The sequence below is a fragment of the Schistocerca piceifrons genome, chromosome 4, assembly GCF_021461385.2.
Source record: "Schistocerca piceifrons isolate TAMUIC-IGC-003096 chromosome 4, iqSchPice1.1, whole genome shotgun sequence".
NCBI lineage: Eukaryota > Metazoa > Arthropoda > Insecta > Orthoptera > Acrididae > Schistocerca > Schistocerca piceifrons.
Genome location: NC_060141.1, coordinates 316,160,674 through 316,180,546, shown reverse-complemented (window position 1 = coordinate 316,180,546; position 19,873 = coordinate 316,160,674). Strand labels below are relative to the sequence as shown.

General features: G+C 38.9%; 1 protein-coding gene across 1 annotated transcript in view; it reads right to left on the bottom strand.

Annotated features, from left to right (window-relative positions):
- LOC124796448 (staphylococcal nuclease domain-containing protein 1) overlaps nucleotides 1-19,873 on the bottom strand; it is a 97,635-nt gene that overhangs the window by 11,758 nt on the left and 66,004 nt on the right. The window contains exons 12-13 of the mRNA XM_047260653.1: nucleotides 13,677-13,981; nucleotides 12,392-12,841 (exon numbers count right to left, since the gene is read on the bottom strand). Coding sequence (XP_047116609.1) covers nucleotides 12,392-12,841; nucleotides 13,677-13,981 — 755 coding nt within the window. The remainder of the gene's footprint in view (nucleotides 1-12,391; nucleotides 12,842-13,676; nucleotides 13,982-19,873) is intronic.

The window sequence follows — 19,873 nt, the reverse complement described above, 5'->3', positions numbered from 1 at the left end:
TAAAGGCTCAATAATGGTGTGCGTCGTGTTTACATATGTATTGGTTCCTCTGTTCTGTTCGGCTATTTGGAGACCATTTGCAGCCATTATGGACTTCAGTTCCGAAACAAAGATGGAATTTGTGTGGATGCCAATGCGCCATGTCGCCAAGACACACTGTTAGCGATTGGTTTGCAGAACATCCTGGAGAATCTGACCAAATGATTTGGCCACTCGATCACCTGACATGAAGCCCATTGAACATTTTTGGGACATAATTGAGATGTCTGTTCGGGCACAAAATTCTGCACGGGGACCACTTTTGCAATTAAGGATGGCTACTGAAACAGCATGGCTCAATATTTCTGCAAGGGGACTTCCAACAACTTTTTGAATCCATGCCACTTCGAGTTGACGCACTATGTATGGCAAAAGAAGTTTCGACACGATATTGCAAGGTATTTCATGACTTTTGTCACCTCAGTGTGTATCCATTCACTTTGACACAAGTGATTCTTTAGTATGTCGCATTTTTCTCTTAGTAAGTGCAAATTTTTGTTCCAAAAAATCAAATTTTCTACTGGTACAACGTTGTAGTTTTCCTTTACTTTATTTCTGCCTCTTGTAGAATCTTATTATTTCTTGGCTACAAGTCTTAGTTTGAGCAGCATCCGTTTCTTCTTACATTCCTCTCATATCATTGCAGTCTTTTTTCCATTACATCCTACATTTTGAATGTATGAAGAATGTGCGTTTTCAACATCAAGTACAACAGATTTTCTTCCATATTTTCTCAGCTAAGACACACTGCTTCCAAAGAAGAGTCTTCCTTTACAAGGGTGGACTGAAAGATAATGCCTCTGAGTTTTAACATAAAAACTGGTAAGGCTTTTTAAATAAAGCAAATGTTATTAACATTCTACATCTTTATTCTTCATGTCTACATACATGCAGCCTTCTGCTACTAGAGGGCTCCAAATTGTAGCGCATAATATGGTGGTGTGTAATATAACTGTCAGTGCCTGAGAAACAGCATGCAGTAGTTGAATTTTGAGACTGAAGAGTTCGTCCACACATGGAGCACCCTCTTTTTCACAACGACAATGCTAGAACTCATATGCACTGCAATATCTGCAACAATCCAATGGCTTGTGTTCACTATCATTGATCATCCTCCATACAATCCTTTCTGACTTGCCCCCCATTCAATTTTCAGCTGCTTCAAAAATTTAAAGAACACCTTTGAGGACTTCACTTTAATAGTGATGAAGTGGTGCAAGCAGAAGTGAGGATGTGGCTAAGTCAACGAAGTCCAATGTTCTACAGTAATGGTATCAACAAACTGATCTCTTGTTGGGGGGAAAAATATGTTCATTGCCAGGATGACTATGTTGGGGTATGAATATGTACACACGAAGAATAAAGGTGTGAAATGTTAATAATGTTTGTTTTATTCACAAAGCTTTATGAGTTTTCACATAAAAAATTCAGAGGCATTACTGTTTAGAATGCCCTCTTTCTTACATTCCTACTACTGCTGGCCAGAGAGGCATGTCAAAACACCCAAGTTTTATTAGCAGTAAGCATGCCTGGCAGCTCGAAAACCCATGTGCAATAAGGAAGACTCCTGAGGACGTTGCAGTCCAAGAGAGTATAGACTGTTATTAAATACAAATTAGGTGCTACTGTTTGCAGCAAAGAATTTTCTAAAATGATGTTACAGGGCAAAGCTATTGTAAATGCTCCCAGTCAGTCCCACGATTTTTTCCAAAAAATGCATCTAACCATGGTTGATGGTATTGGTTACCTAAACAATATGAAATTTCTTAAGAATCTGGAGGAAAAGGGACTTATAACTGTGTGTAAGCAAACTGTGAGAAAAACAAAAGAAACAGAACGAGTAATTTAATCCTGTGGAATGGGATACCATAAATTCAAAGAGGAAGTTGAATGAGAAAGACAGGTGAACAAGGTAAGTAAACTTTTTCTTACTGCAAAATTGCCTTAACTGTTAATACGAGGGCCGTTCAGAAAGTAACCTCCGGTTGATTTAAAAAAATACACCAAGTTAAATAAAAATATTTTAATATATACATCTTACAACTACATCTTTGCACTATTTTTCTACATAGTCTCCATAGCGATTGAGGCACTTATCGTATCTCTTCACAAGCTTTGAAATTCCTTCTGCATAAAAATCACCCGCTTGTGCCTGGAGCCAGCCTGTGACCGCATCTTTGAGCTCTTCATCGTCATCAAACCGCTGTGACCCGAGCCATTTCTTCAAATGCATGAAGAGGTGATAATCACTTGGCGCCAGGTCTGGGCTGTAAGGTGGATGGTTGATAACGTCCCACTTGAAGGACTCAAGAAGGGCCGTTGTTCTGCGAGCAGAGTGAGGACGGGCGTTATCGTGCAAAAAAACGATACCGGAAGTCAGCATACCACGGCGTTTGTTCTGTATAGCCCGTCGTAACTTTTTTATTGTTTCACAGTACACGTCTTGATTAATGGTCGTACCACATTCCATGAATTCAACCAACAACACCCCTTTGGCATCCCAAAACACCGTTGCCATCAGTTTTCTGGCAGAAAAATCTTGCGAGGCTTTTCTTGGTTTGGTAGGCGAATTTGAATGTGCCCACATCTTTGATTGTTCTTTTGTCTCAGGGTTCACGTACTTAATCCAGGTTTCGTCACCGGTCACGATTCTGTTTAACAATGGTTCTCCTTCGTCCTCATAACGTGACAGAAAGTCTAATGCAGAGGCCATTCTTTGAGTTTTGTGGTGGTCGGTAAGAATTTTGGGCACCCATCGTGCACAGAACTTACGGTAACCCAATCTTGCTGTCACTTTGTCTTACAAGAGAGTCTTAGAAATCTGTGGAAAACCAGTAGACAACTCCGACATTGAGAAACGTCGATTTTCACGAACTTTTGCATCAACTGTCTGAACGAGTTCGTCAGTCACCAATGATGGTCTACCACTCCTCTCTTCATCATGAACGTTTTCTTGTCCACTTTTAAATAAACGTACCCATTCACGGACAACTCCTTCACTCATAACTCTTGGTCCGTACACGGCACAAAGCTCACGATGAATAGCAGCTGCAGAATATCCTTTGGCTGTAAAAAACCTTATGACAGCACGCACTTCACATTTGGCGGGGTTTTCTATTGCAGCACACATTTCAAACTGCCATAAAAACTAAACTAGCGCAGGTACGATGTTCACTCGACCACGGCTTGATGCCGACTGACCTGTTGAGTGCGTGAACGCACAGATGGCGTCGCTACTCCCCCCACAACCTGCACTGTGACCAATCGGAGGTTACTTTCTTAACCGCCCTCGTATATTTATCCCACTGTGAGAGAAGACAGTCAAATACCTTTATGGAAAAATATTTGATGTTGCCTGTGGAACCGTGACTGTATCCAGATGTGCATCTTAGTCCAAAGTCAACTGACAGTCAGGAATGTCTTTCCTCAGGGCTCCAGAAATATGGAAATCACACAGGAAGAGATTGGAACATTTTGGAAGGTGTATGGGCTTCCCAGCCAAATTTTACAGCTTAGTCAAAACTACCTACAAACAAAATAAGACACACGTTGCTGAGGTTGTTTCGACTGTACGGATGTTTTGCTGGGAAGTGCTTGCACATCCTCCAAGCAGCCCTGATCTCTTCCCATGTGATTTCCATATTTTTGGAGCCCTGAAGAAAGACACTTGTGGCCATCTATTTGCTATGGACAAATAGCTTGGGGGGAGTCACTGACTGTCTTATCACACAGTGGGAGAAATTTATTAACAGTTATGGTGATTGCTTTTGAAATAATAAACCATTTACTTTTTTCCCCATGTGGTTCATCTTCATTTGATTGCCCCCTTATAAAAAAGGCAATTTATAAAGAAATGACATATTCACATTTGTACTAATAAATCAGGTCATTAAATGAAGGACACATCTAAATTTCACAAGAGATAATGCTACTATGCAAGAAAAGCCTGAAAGAGGATATGTCCAAGTTCCCTTCCTTTGATAAGAAAGTTTAATAAGAAAGTTCAATATCATTTGGTCCTCAAATATACAAAACAACTATGCAAGCCATAAATGAATTTGGAGAGAACATAAGCTGCTTAAAACAAAAAAGGTTGTTATAATTTTCTGTGGACTTCCAACAGTATCTGATAGCAAGAACCTGTCTTCCTGGTAAACTAGAAAGATGTGGGTTTAGGGGAAATGTTTTGCAGGTGATTGATCATGTTATACCTGTCAAACAAAAAACTAAGACTGGTTATAGCTTCAAATAAAAAAATAATCTGTAGTAATGGAAAACTGTTTTATAAGGTTTAATTCTAGATCCAAATCTTTTCATATTTTACATAAATTATTTACCTGTTGACATAAATTCTATTTAGTACTATTAACAGGTAATACCTGAGAGGTGACTAAAACCAATAGCTTTGAGAAAATTCCACAATTTTTCTCTATTTCAAAAATAATGCAGCTACGTGGTTTTGATTAAATAGCTTACTATCAAGGTTCTGAGTAAAACTTAATTATGTAATTTAAAATTATACAATCAAGAAGAAATGAACTCCAAGTCACTCACAAAACCCAGAAACTATAGGAAGCAGATAACAGCAAATTCTGAAGACTATATTTGAACAAAAATCTGTTCTGGTCCATAATCTATTCAGCAAACAAATTGAAGAGTTCAGTGCTTGTAATGTCTAATCTTTCAAGACAATGAACAGGAACGTGAAAAGGTTATGGACAAGTCTTTTTTGAATCGGTTATAAGATACAAAATTATTACTTTTATTATTATTTGGATTGCCAACTATTCTGTCTGAACAATTTTTATCTGCTTTGCTTCATGCAGCACAAATCCTCAAATTTATTTGATTTAATACATTTCCAACATAATTATTGTAATGTAACAGGACATTTGACTGAATACTTTGGTCCACTATTGATATTCATACCAGCTAAAGATGATTGTGGTAGTGGCTATTTGTTAAGTAGTGTATAAAAAAGGAGCAGGTATTGTGCATCCCAGTCTGCATTTGTAAGGTGGGTGCATGCACTCTAATAACATGGGCAGTGGCGAGCAGTCGTGAAATGCTCACTGTTCATTTGCCTTACGAGGCTGTGTGTTGTTGTTGTTGTTGTTGTGGCCTTCAGTCCTGAGACTGGTTTGATGCAGCTCTCCATGCTACTCTATCCTGTGCAAGCTGCTTCATCTCCCAGTACCTACTGCAGCCTACATCCTTCTGAATCTGCTTAGTGTATTCATCTCTTGGTCTCCCTCTACGATTTTTACCCTCCACGCTGCCCTCCAATACTAAATTGGTGATCCCTTGATGCCTCAGAACATGTTCTACCAACCGATCCCTTCTTCTGGTCAAGTTGTGCCACAAACTTCTCTTCTCCCCAATCCTATTCAATACTTCCTCATTAGTTACGTGATCTACCCATCTAATCTTCAGCATTCTTCTGTAGCACCACATTTCGAAAGCTTCTATTCTCTTCTTGTCCAAACTATTTATCGTCCATGTTTCACTTCCATACATGGCTGCACTCCACACAAATACTTTCAGAAACAACTTCCTGACACTTAAATCTATACTCGATGTTAACAAATTTCTCTTCTTCAGAAATGCTTTCCTTGCCATTGCCAGTCTACATTTCATATCCTCTCTACTTCGACCATCATCAGTTATTTTGCTCCCCAAATAGCAAAACTCGTTTACTACTTTAAGTGTCTCATTTCCTAATCTAATTCCCTCAGCATCACCCGACTTAATTCGACTACATTCCATTATCCTCGTTTTGCTTTTGTTGATGTTCATCTTATATCCTCCTTTCAAGACGCTATCCATTCCGTTCAACTGCTCTTCCAAGTCCTTTGCTGTCTCTGACAGAATTACAATGTCATCGGCGAACCTCAAAGTTTTTATTTCTTATCCATGGATTTTAATACCTACTCCGAATTTTTCTTTTGTTTCCTTTACTGCTTGCTCAATATACAGATTGAATAACATCGGGAGAGGCTACAACCTTGTCTTACTCCCTTCCCAACAACTGCTTCCCTGTCATGTCCCTCGACTCTTATAACTGCCACCTGGTTTCTGTACAAATTGTAAATAGCCTTTCGCTCCCTGTATTTTACCCCTGCCACCTTCAGAATTTGAGAGAGAGTATTCCAGTCAACATTGTCAAAAGCTTTCTCTAAGTCTACAAATGCTAGAAACGTAAGTTTGCCTTTCCTTAATCTTTCTTCTAAAATAAGTCGTAAGGTCAGTATTGCCTCACATGTTCCAGTATTTCTACGGAATCCAAACTGATCTTCCCCAAGGTCAGCTTCTACTAGTTTTTCCATTCGTCTGTAAAGAATTCGTGTTAGTATTTTGCAGCTGTGGCTTATTAAACTGACTGTACGGTAATTTTCACATCTGTCTGCACCTGCTTTCTTTGGGATTGGAATTATTATATTCTTCTTGAAGTCTGAGGGTATTTCGCCTGTTTCATACAACTTGCTCACCAGATGGTAGAGTTTTGTCAGGACTGGCTCTCCCAAGGCCGTCAGTAGTTCCAATGGAATGTCTACTCCGGGGGCCTTGTTTCGACTCAGGTCTTTCAGTGCTCTGTCAAACTCTTCACGCAGTATCGTACCTCCCATTTCATCTTCATCTACATCCTCTTCCATTTCGATAATATTGTCCTCAAGTACATCGCTCTTGTATAGACCCTCTATATACTCCTTCCACCTTTCTGCTTTCCCTTCTTTGCTTAGAACTGGGTTTCCATCTGAGCTCTTGATATTCATACAAGTCGTTCTCTTATCTCCAAAGGTCTCTCTAATTTTCCTGTAGGCAGTATCTATCTTACCCCTAGTGAGATAAGCCTCTACATCCTTACATTTATCCTCTAGCCATCCCTGCTTAGCCATTTTGCACTTCCTGTCGATCTCATTTTTGAGATGTTTGTATTCCTTTTTGCCTGCTCCATTTACTGCATTTTTATATTTTCCCCTTCCATCAATTAAATTCAATATTTCTTCTGTTACCCAAGGATTTCTACTAGCCCTCGTCTTTTTACCTACTTGATCTTCTGCTGCCTTCACTACTTCATCCCTCAAAGCTACCCATTCTTCTTCTACTGTATTTGTTTCCCCCATTCCTGTCAATTGTTCCCTTATGCTCTCCCTGAAACTCTGTACAACCTCTGGTTCTTTCAGTTTATCCAGGTCCCATCTCCTTTAGTTCCCACCTTTGTGCAGTTTCTTCCGTTTTAATCTACAGGTCATAACCAATAGATTGTGGTCAGAGTTCACATCTGCCCCTGGAAATGTCTTACAATTTAAAACCTGGTTCCTAAATCTCTGTCTTACCATTATATAATCTATCTGATACCTTTTAGTATCTCCAGGGTTCTTCCATGTATACAACCTTCTTTCATGATTCTTAAACCAAGTGTTAGTTATGATTATGTTGTGCTCTGTGCAAAATTCTACCAGGCGGCTTCCTCTTTCATTTCTGTCCCCCAGTCCATATTCACCTACTATGTTTCCTTCTCTCCCTTTTCCTACACTCGAATTCCAGTCACCCATGACTATTAAATTTTCGTCTCCCTTCACAATCTGAATAATTTCTTTTATTTCATCATACATTTCTTCAATTTCTTCGTCATCTGCAGATCTAATTGGCATATAAACTTGTACTACTGTAGTAGGTGTGGGCTTCGTATCTATCTTGGCCACAATAATGCGTTCACTATGCTGTTTGCAGTAGCTTACCCGCATTCCTGTTTCCCTATTCATTATTAAACCTACTCCTGCATTACCCCTATTTGATTTTGTATTTATAACCCTGTAGTCACCTGACCAGAAGTCTTGCTCCTCCTTCCACCGAACTTCACTAATTCCCACTATATCTAACTGTAACCTATCCATTTCTCTTTTCTAACCTACCTGCCTGGTTAAGGGATCTGACATTCCATGCTCCGATCCGTAGAACACCAGTTTTCTTTCTCCTGATAACGAGATCCTCTTGAGTAGTCCCCACCCGGAGATCCGAATGGGGGACTATTTTACCTCTGGAATATTTTACCCAAGAGGACGCCATCATCATTTAATCATACAGTAAAGCTGCATGCCCTCGGGAAAAATTACGGCCGTAGTGTCCCCTTGCTTTCAGCCGTTCGCAGTACCAGCACAGCAAGGCTGTTTTTGTTATTGTTACAAGGCCTAATCAGTCAATCATCCAGACTGTTGCCCTTGCAACTACTGAAAAGGCTGCTGCCCCTCTTCAGAAACCACACATTTGTCTGGCCTCTCAACAGATACCCCTCCGTTGTGGTTGCACCTACGGTATGGCTATCTGTATCGCTGGGGCTCGCAAGCCTCCCCACCAACGGCAAGGTCCATGGTTCATGGGGGGAGGCTGTGTGTATGCTTTGGTAGTCCAAGCTGGCAGTGTCATGGATGGCTTTGAGTAAGAGGGCCACTGACAATGTAAATGGGGACCCAAAACAGATTAATTACTTTTATGTTAAAGAGAACTTTAATGAATGGCACAAGGATCAGACATAATGGGTCTGCAAATGCTAATGTTTTATATTTGGTTATAGTACTTTAAGTTCTAATTATTAAGATCTGTCATTGTGAGACTAAGACTTTAAATACCTCTAAGTAGTAGTCGTGATCTAGTACCGCATTATCACCAAGCAAGGATCAAAGTCCAGAACAAAAGACAGTTTATAAACAGTAGTGGGACAGAGCAGCTGGACCACCAGAACAATTTCTAAAAGTGACCATTCATCAGCAAGATTAATAACAGGTAACTGGCAGCACATCTGACATGGTGAAAATGTATCAAGCGCAGACAGCAGCTAAATTACACCAGTAAGAAGAAAACAACATCAATCTCTCATTGCATTATGAAACCAGGAATAACAGAAGTTTCATGTTTTCAAAAGATTTAAGATGTATGCTCAAGTTCTACAATAAATTTTTATGAAAATGTACAAAAACATAAAGACTAGGAATATACAATTAATGTAATTCAGCATTTAAAACTGAACTGTAACAAATGTCTTAACAGTTCATCTGTATGTGATGAGATAATAAAATTGACCTGAGTACACCATAAACATCCATTCCTGAGCATCTAATACAGTAACAACTCAATGCACTGCTTTAACTTCCTCATATAACATCTAATTTTACTACAAAGCAGAATCTCAAAGGAATAAATAAACTGCCTCAATATATCTGTTTTAATCAACAGATCTTGAAATCTCCAAGAGTCTTCCAGAGTTCTCTGATTTCTTTTATAAACAGTGGTGGGACAGAGTAGCTGGACCACCAGATTTTTTCCACAGTAAAATCCACCTCCCTGAAAATGTCATGATTTCCTGACAAAATCACCCTGCGTCAACAGCATCCACGTTGGAACCCAAATTTAATCATCATCAGACCACAGCAACTGATGACTTGTGGCATTTTATTAGGAATCTATAATTTTCTATGCAACCTAAGAAAGGTACCTTTCTCATACTGTGCCTCACACTGGCCTGTGGCTCTACTACTGCTGCCCATAATCCCAGCTCTTAATTACTGCAGTTCCTTATAGGAACTCTTAACAACCCAAAGAGCTTACTATCTCTTCCAAGAGATTTTCATTATGCTCCCACATGGTGGCTACTCAAATTTAGAAAAAAAAGAAAAAAAAATCCTGAGAATTCCAGATGAGAGAAGGCAAATGGCATCAAGAAGCTCCTGATAAATTAATCGTGTGGGAGGGTGGCAGCATACCAGAATAACGACTTTTCTTTCCTCTCAGCTGAGAGATATACCAGGCATATACAGTGTTTAACCACAGTTTTTAAACATACATAATTTATATGGAATAACATTCATATAATTAACGCACTTTGAGATATTAAGTATTTTAAAATTTGCGAGTCATAAAACTCAATAAAATTCAATTTCAATGCTCGATCAAAAACAAAGAATTCCCTGAGATTTTATGAAATTCCCTGATTTTTTTCAGGTAAAATTTAATTCCCTGAGAATTCCAGGTTTTCCAAGTGAATTGCCACCCTGTCCCAACATAACCACCACCTCTGCACAAAATCTCCTCAAACCTGTTACCTAACTTCTGCGGCCTACTGTCTAAAAGCTGTATTTATACAGAAGCCAGGCCTGCACCAGTATTATTTCCATTCCACATACTACTAATTACTACGTCACCTTAACCTATGACAATGGGCATGGTTGGATGTTGGCAGAATATTTATACCAACCAGTACCCACATGAAAGCAATATTAAGGAATCCTTTCCTCACACCTTCATTTCATACATAAATGTCTATTTCATCTTTGGTGGGTGAAGTGAAAAATGATGAGATCATCAAACTGCTCTGGAATCAAAGGTGGCATACCTACCGTACACTTTTCATAGATTTCTTGAGCGGGCTTTTTCTTAACTTGAGTGAACAAATCCAAAGAAATGGTAATATTGCACATCATGTCCATAATTAACATTTAACTGATTTTTTCCTTAGTGATGATTAACTCAGAATCAATCCCTATTTCAAGAACATGCAGCCCACTAACAACAGTTGTTTGCCTTTCTAAGTGAAACACACACTTGCAACCCTGGCAAGACACTCCTTGCTACACAAGCACACTGCCTCACCCTTGTCTTCATTCCCTCCACTTGCATGAATACCCTAGTCTATAAACTTTGTTATGTCACCTAGCCCAATAAGAACAAATTTGACTTGGCAATATTTTGACACAAATTACTGTATTGGCATGGAATGCATCGATCAACTTCTCCACCTGAGTTGTTATTTCCGGAAGCCATGAAATGAAACAAGGCTCTCACTACCTATTACTTTCCTCACACCACACAGTGTACCCATTACATTTCAACCTCTGAAATTTCCATCTCAAATTCTATACTCCTTCTCCAGATCATTTTCTTGCCTTATGCATTGATGGCATACCATACCACAATATAATTCCCGCACATACTACTATTATTCTTGCACTTACATACACTAACAGTGTATGCACAACTGTTCAACTTTATATGACGACACACATTTGTCAAAAAGAAAGAATTAGCACATTCTATTCCGTCTGCCAAAGGACAAAATAACCATTAACCCAGTAACAATGTGTCTGGATGTCACCCGTCAGTATTGTTTTACAACAGGTGCTCTGTTCTCAATACCCAACTGTGCTCAAATTAAATTAACTAACACTATCATGATCTGCTTCCTTTCTCCTCTTCCTCCTCACAACATTTTTCCTATATCTCTTTCCAATTTAGTTTTCCATTTTGTATCTCCTACACCTTTCTAGCTTGCTCTCTCTCAGCTGCCTCTAGTGCCATTTGCTTCCTCCCACCTCCACACCTACAGTGTTACCTATTGCTGCCCATTTTTGCTGGATTTGCACTTTTTATGTTCAGGCAATCCATCTCTTACATCCCTCTGGTTTCTTCACAACTCCATCACTTTTCGCATTTTCTAATATCTGTGGTTAGCATGGTTTACTTAATTAATCCCTTATTAGCCTTATTCCTTCCAACCTCCTCCTCTCATTTGCTGGATGAAAAAATCACCAGTGATTAAAGTAATGAAGTCTACTAGACTACGTTTGAGCAGCACTAGTGTGCACACATACTACTATGTAGGCATACTATAGAAACTTAAAAAAAAAAAAAATTTTTTTTTTGGGTTTCAGGAGTAAATGCAAATAAAATGTTGCATCCTAACCGCATACAAGGAATATGCTGCATCTCAATTGGAGTGTGGATTGTGTAGGGTGGGGTGAGTGAGAGTAGAAAAAAGTTGGGAAGGGGAAGAAGGGTAAAGGGACACCAAAGATATGGAGGCAAGAATGTGCCCCTCCCAGAGGACCTGTGTATGGCACTTGAAATGGATTGGGAAAACAAAAACACAACACAAGGAGACTGCAGAAAGAAAAGTCGGGTTGAAGTGAGTGGGATAAGAACTAGAAGAGATTGAAGCCAGAAAGATTGCAGGATGTGTTGTAAGGACAGGTTTATTCTATGTAATTGGCAGAAACTGGTAATTGGGAGGGGTGGTTGGGGGTGGGGGCTAGGGAGAGAGGAGGAGGAGGAGGAGGAGGAGGAGGAGGAGGAGGATCTGGATCTGAATGGGATGGGTTGTGAAATGGCCAATGAAGTTAAACGGAAAACTAACAAAATACATACATGGTAATAGTTCTGCTGCATTGAAACATTGATTGGAAACCAGAAAATATCAATATATTACTGTTTAACACATGATTTAGTCAATAGTTTCTAATACAGTTAATTAACACGTATGCAACTGCTTTAGAAGAAAGACTAACAATTAACTACTTACATCATTCCTTGGTAGCTGAACACAAGCCAGTGCATATTCCTGAGCAAAATATTTCTCAGAAGAATATTCAGCTGGCAGTTTTGCACAATCTGAAACATTAATTGTTTCCCTGTTGCCATAGTCCACATAAAAAACAGACACATTGGAGCCAGAAATCTTCTCTACTTTTGCTCTGTACCACTCACGATCCAAACTAAACCTGGCAGCACAAAGTTCACCTTTCTTAGGTGTGTGAGCACCAGGTAACGGAGGATTAGTTGTGAATTCTTGTCTTATTTTTGCCATCAGCTGTTCTAAGTTTGGAACTTGGTCAACCATCTGAGCATAGAAATGCAGATCCGGAGTAGCTTCAATAATGAGTACTTTCTGGTAGTCTATTTTTCTTTCCACTACCCTCTCTTCTTCAATTTTTTTCTCTTCTTCATTTTCTTCAACATAGTCCTTCCATATCTAGGTACCACAGAAATACAATGTTAATATAAAAAATTAATTAGAACACTTAATTAATAATACTTGACTAATTTTGTAATAAACAGGTTAAATCTCCACGTTTCACACAAAGACCTACAATTTCAATACATCTAAAAAATTACAATAAAGGAAACTAGAGGTGAAGGAACATTATGTAATAGTTTTCACTTGGAGTAACTGAATTTTTGATGTATTGCCTGTTGGCTTTCAACTTGGGATTTTTGGCCAAGATTAAATTAATGATTCATCTGACGTTTCTCCAACATGAGTGGGCGGCTCTGTCCAAGATTCACTAGCAATGAAGCTTGATTCAGTCACTTGTACTGGTAAAACATGAAACAAATGTCCATCAAAGATCCCCAGATCAAAGCCAACAGGCAAAATGTCAACATGGAACCACAAAAACCTCAACAGTTTTGCACTTTGTTTTGTCTACAGTCATCACATTTGTTAACTATGAACAATGATTACACTGATGCAAACTGAAAAATTGTCTAAAAGCTCTTTTCAGTAATGTAGATTTCCAATAGTTAACATAGCACTGTGAAGATGACTGGCAGTGACCAATAAAACACACACACACACACACACACACACACACACACACACACACACACACACACACACACACACACACTTTATTGAATTTATTTATAGTACGATACAATCACAATGTGCTTATTATATTACAGTTTTGAAGTGTCCTACTGAACAACTAAAGCAACATACATACGTTTTGGTACAACAATTCTACTACCTCCCCCACCATGCTAAACGCATTATTTCTTCTGAAAGCTATAATGGACATACATACTTTTAATTTCTTCGCCTTTGCTGTGTCTTCTGCTGTTTTCAAAGCACGATAATGCTCTGATCGTTCAGCTGTTGGGTGAACAGATGCCAGTCCCGTTTCCACTAGTGCAACTGACAAGTTAACACCCTCAATCCATAGCCATCCTATGAAATTTCCTGCTTTGTCCATTGACTCCACATGAATTTCTACCTCACGTTGCAAACATTTGTCTTTTGTGAAGGCCAAGGCTTCTTCACCATAAGGTTCACCTTCCACAGTTCCAGTATTTCCTGGTCCTGGTCTTGAGCCTCTTGGGCAGTTAATACCTGTGACACAAATTTTTACTATCTAAGTAATGGTATATATTGAAAAATTAAGATTTTTAACACAGGAGCTTTGATCACCATGATCAACTGTGCATACAAACATATGTAGCCACCGCACAAACGTGTAGAATACATGAAAAACCTTGACAAGAAGATTGACACTGTTCCTAAATGATGTTCTCTGGAAGCCAACTTTTATAAGTTCATAAATGTAGTAATTGAACACTTTTTGAAAATTGATAAGGAATAAGTAGGTTTTCACACATCATAGCAATGTACCTGCCTGAAACTTATCTGTAACGGGCACTGAAAATGGTTGCTGCGACAGCTCATGTGACAGTGATTTCAGCGAAATTATTCAACCAGCCTTACAAATAAAGTTACTAGTTGTGTACGGTATGTGTAAAGTAGAGACTTTAAAGTGCCTTTGCATAAAATTCTTGTATTCACAACTTGCAAAGTTTGGGATATCCTATAGCACTGTTTAGTTCCTGTATTTCCTACTTCAGGTTGCTGTTACCCAGCCACTCCTTCATGGAGCTGTGTTGTTGGATCAAATTTTGAATGTTATTAGTAGAAACACTTATTAGGTGTTATTTCTTTGTTACTGAATACTATAGAATTACCTCCGTCAACACCATTTTAAATTACTATTCACCATATAGCGGAGATGCTGAGCCGCAGATAGGCACAGTTTTATTTGTGACAGTCTTTTTGTTGTGCCTATCTGTGATACAGCATCTCCCTTACATGGTGACAATTTCCCTTTCATAATATTGTTACTTTCCATCCTGGATTTTCCATTGTTTGATTTGTTTTAAATTATTGATTTTTAATTTTCTGTTACTTTTTCCTCATTACTGAAACTTTTTATTTATCTATTTATTTATTTTTTACGAGTTTGCACCTTTTGCTTTTTCTTTACTATCATCCTTGTCAAACTGACAATCACTGCACAATTCTTATATTGTTCCTCTGTGTTATGATATTTTCAGTTTTTCTAATGAGATTCTTTATGTACTGAAACCTTTGCTCATGAAATATTTCCTTCCTGACCCTGTTCTGAGTGAGACAGATTAAATAGGGATGAAATGAATATCAGAACACTATAAGTTCTCAGCAATATGTCTCAATTTACATAAGTCTTGTCTTAAGACTTGTGTCAACTTATGTTTCATTCACCCTCCATGAATTTTGAGTGATCAGTTGTGGGCTTTTGTGCATGTGAAGAAAAAAGAATATCTGTAAAGTGCCCAGGGTGTATAACCTCAAACATCTGTATGACAGCTATTTTTTACAGTAACTAAAACAAGTACGAATACCGAAGTACTTATGTATGGATACCAATTATAAGTAATATTTTCAACATAATCACAGTGGTCATTACAACTTTTACTGTAATGGCGCTCCAGCCTTCCTAAAATGTGTGGCACGAAGGTAACTCTTGTGACTTGCTGCTTGGAGTAAGGCATTCTAGTTGAAACCAGCTAAGACCCTTGTGTGAGAGATGGCTTTACTTTGACACAATGAGATTCATTCTTAACAATTTATTTTACTTTTAAACATAAAAGCATGCAGCTTTACTGTATGGTTAAATGATGATGGCGTCCTCTTGGGTAAAATACTCCGGAGGTAAAATTGTCCCCCATTCTGATCTCTGGATGGGGACTACTCTGGAGGAAATCGTCACCAGGAGAAAGAAAACTGGTGTTCTACGGATCGGAGCGTGGAATGTCAGATCCCTTAATCGGGCAGGTAGGTTAGAAAATTTAAAACGGGAAATGGATGGGTTAAAGTTAGATATAGTGGGAATTAGTGAAGTTCGGTGGCAGGAGGAACCAGACTTCCGGTCAGGTGAATACAGGGTTATGAATACAAAATCAGATAGGTGTAATGCAGGAGTAGGTTTAATAATGAATAAAAAATAGGAATGCAGGTAAGCAACTACAAACAGCATAGTGAACGCATTATTGTGGCCAAGATAGACATGAAGCCCATGCCTACCACAGTAGTACAAGTTTATATGCCAACTAGCTCTGCAGATGACGAAGAGATTGATGAAATGTATGATGAGATGAAAGAGGTTATTAAGATAGTGAAGGGAGACGAAAATTTAATAGTCATGGGTGACTGGAATTCGACAGTAGGAAAAGGAAGAGAAGGAAACGTAGTAGGTGAATATGGATTGGGGCTAAGAAATGAAAGAGGAAGCCGCCTGGTAGAATTTTGCACAGAGCATAACTTAATCATAGCTAAACCTTGGTTCAAGAATCATAAAAGAAGGTTGTATACATGAAAGAGGCCTGGAGATACTCGAAGGTTTCAGACAGATTATATAATGGTAAGACAGAGATTTAGGAACCAGGTTTTAAATTGTAAGACATTTCCAGGGGCAGATGTGGACTCTGAGCACAATCTATTGGTTATGACCTGTAGATTAAAACTGAAGAAACTGCAAAAAGTTGAAAATTTAAGGAGATGGGACCTGGATAAACTGACAGAACCAGAGGTTGTAGAGTGTCTCAGGGAGAGCATTAGGGAGCGATTGAAAGGAATGGGGGAAAGAAATACAGTAGAAGAAGAATGGGTAGCTTTGAGGGATGGTATAGTGAAGGCAGCAGAGGATCAAGTAGGTAAAAAGACGAGGGCTGGTAGAAATCCGTGGGTAACAGAAGATATATTGAATTTAATTGATGGAAGGGGAAAATATAAAAATGCAGTAAATGGAGCAGGCAAAAAGGAATACAAACGTCTCAAAAATGAGATCAACAGGAAGTGCAAAATGGCTAAGCAGGGATGGCTAGAGGACAAATGTACAGATGTAGAGGCATATATCACCAGGGGCAAGATAGATACTGCCTTCAGGAAAATTGAAGAGACTTTTGGAGAAAAGAGAACCACTTGTATGAATATCAAGAGCACAGATGGAAACCCAGTTCTAAGTAAAGAAGAGAAAGCAGAAAGGTGGGAGGAGTATATAGAGGGTCTGTACAAGGGTGATGTACTTGAGGACAATACTATGGAAATGGAAGAGGATGTAGATGAAGATGAAATCGGAGATATGATACTGCGTGAAGTATTTGACAGAGCAATGAAAGACTGAAGTCGAAAAAGGGCCCTGGGAGTAGACAACATTCCATTAGAACTACTGATAGCCTCGGGAGAGCCAGCCCTGACAAAAGTCTACCATCTGGTGAGCAAGATGTATGAGACAGGTGAAATACCCTCAGACTTCAAGAAGAATATAATAATTCCAATCCCAAAAAAAGTAGGTGATGACCGATGTGACCATTACCGAACTAATAAGCCACGGCTGCAAAATACTAACATGAATTCTTTACAGATGAATGGCAAAACTGGATAGAAGACGACCTCGGCGAAGACAACTTTGGATTCCGTAGAAACGTTGGAACACGTGAGGCAATACTGACCCTACGACTTATCTTAGAAGATAGATTAAGGGAAGGTAAACCTACGTTTCTAGCATTTGTAGACTTAGAGAAAGCTTTTGACAATGTTGACTGGAATACTCTCTTTCAAATTCTGAAGGTGGCAGGAGTAAAATACTGGGAGAGAGAGGCTATTTACAAATTGTCAGGGTGTATACGTGAACAATAAAAAAAAATTCCCCGGATTTCCCGGTTAAAATTACACTTTCTCCCGGGTGGAGATACACTTTTTCCGTGTTACGTGACAGTATAGTTTTCCTTGGAACTGTAAAACTTATCAGTCCTTTCGGAAAAAAAAAAGGATCACACACGTTTTGGAAAGATCTTTGATGTGCAGCAACATGTATGCTACATATTTTTGTATCACGGAAGTCTAAATTTGAATTCTACCAAACGCCGCATGGTACTTTCCGAAGCATTGAAATCAAGATTGCAGTGCAATTTGTAGCCAGTCATAGCTCATGTCACATGCTCTCGCCAGCCGATGACAGAGGATATTCGAGCATAGCACACGTGATGTAGTCAGCCAATAGCGTTATCACTGTTAAGTAGGGCGTGCACACAAATAGGAAATGTCAATGGTTTAAATTATAATATATATACTGTTACTACAAGAAAAGCAGAGCTTTCACATATTATCTTGGTCTCTAAGATTAATAAGGCGCGTGTTACACTTTGAGAAACATCCCACAAATGTGCCGGTAAAATTTTTAATAAAGACATAAATGTCTTGATCTTCTGGGTTCGAAATTTTTATAAATGTTTGTACTCATAGACCTGATTTTTAAATGACAGTCAAACGCTCTGTGATCTAAGAAATTCATCGTACTTTCTCGCACACAGTTCATCTCACATAAAAGGAAATTTACTTTGAAAATAACGCTTTTCAAATAACCATTCGCAATATTTTCCCGCATCCTGTTAGAAATAGGTTTGTTTCAGTAGTTGCCAGAGAGCGCCAGATAACAGGCGTCATCACGCTTGCGCAGCTACCAGGATGCTGGAAGCTCGTATGTTCGTAGGTGTAAGGCATTAAAAATCTTACATTATGTCATAAAAGAAAAAAGACATCAGAGGATACTCCAAGAGCATCGGAATTTCATGCACCATACTAAAACGCGTAATTCGGCTTGAAGTGCACATTCGCATGTAAATTTTTTTGGAGTACCAGTGCTGTATTATCTAATGTTTGGTTCTTCATTATGGCATAATGTCATATGTGATAGAAGATGAAAACAAGCACTTTTGAAATGCAGCGAACAGTTTAAACTAGCCATAGTGTGGAATGAAACCACTTCGTTTTAAATGAACTTATTGCCTCATCAGGAATGATTAAAAAGCCGAATTGCTTTAGCAAATTGATAAAAATAACTTCATTGTTCTGCGAGGCAATTAATACTTGACTGTCAGAAAGGTGGAAACAAAATTCGAAAGTAATAACATATTTTAGCCTTCCGTACTCATGTGAGTGTATTTTAATTCACTTGATAGCTCCTGGCCATAGAAAACCATTTTGTTTTCACTTGACGTGACAGCAATAAACGAAGAGGAAATAGGAAAATCACTAAACGTAAATACCGGTCATGTGGACACTGTTCAAATTGCTCTGAGCACTATGGGACCTAACATCTGAGGTCATCAGTACCCTAGAACTTAGAACTAATTAAACCTAACTAACCTAAGGACTTCACACACACCCATGCCCGAGGCAGGATCCGAACCTGCGACCGGAGCGGTCGCTCGGCTCCATACTGTAGCGCCTAGAACCGCACGGCCACTCCGGCCGGCGAAGTCTTCCTAAGGCCTTTAACACATTTTGCTGTTCGCAGTCGCCTGTATGAGCACTGTGTTTAGTTGTTGTACATGGCGCATTTCCTTTGCAACTTATGTTTTATTTTCGGTCCCCCCCCCCCCCCCTCTCGTTCATGTTTTATTGCTGCATATTATTCTGCAGTAGTGGGATACATAATATCCTTAGTTAGAGTATTGTTTCTTACCAGCCAAAATTACAAAAATTTACCTAAAAGATAAAAAATAAATAAATAAAAAAAAAAAATAAAAAAAACAAAAAAAAAGAAAGAAAAATGGAATTCCAAAAAATTCCCGGGTTTATCCCGGTTTTCTCCTGGATGAAAAAATTCCCGGGTTTTTCCCGGATCTCCCAGTTGTCCCAGGTCGTAGACACCCATGAAAGGGAAGCAGTGGTTGGGAAGGGAGTGAGACAGGGTTGTAACCTCTCCCCGATGTTATTCAATCTGTATATTGAGCAAGCAGTAAAGGAGAGAAAAGAAAAATTCAGAGTAGGAATTAAAATCCACGGAGAAGAAATAAAAACTTTGAAGTTCGCTGATGACATTGTAATTCAGTCAGAGACAGCAAAGGACCTGGAAGAGCTGCTCAATGGAATGGACAGTGTCTTGAAATGAGGATATAAGATGATCAA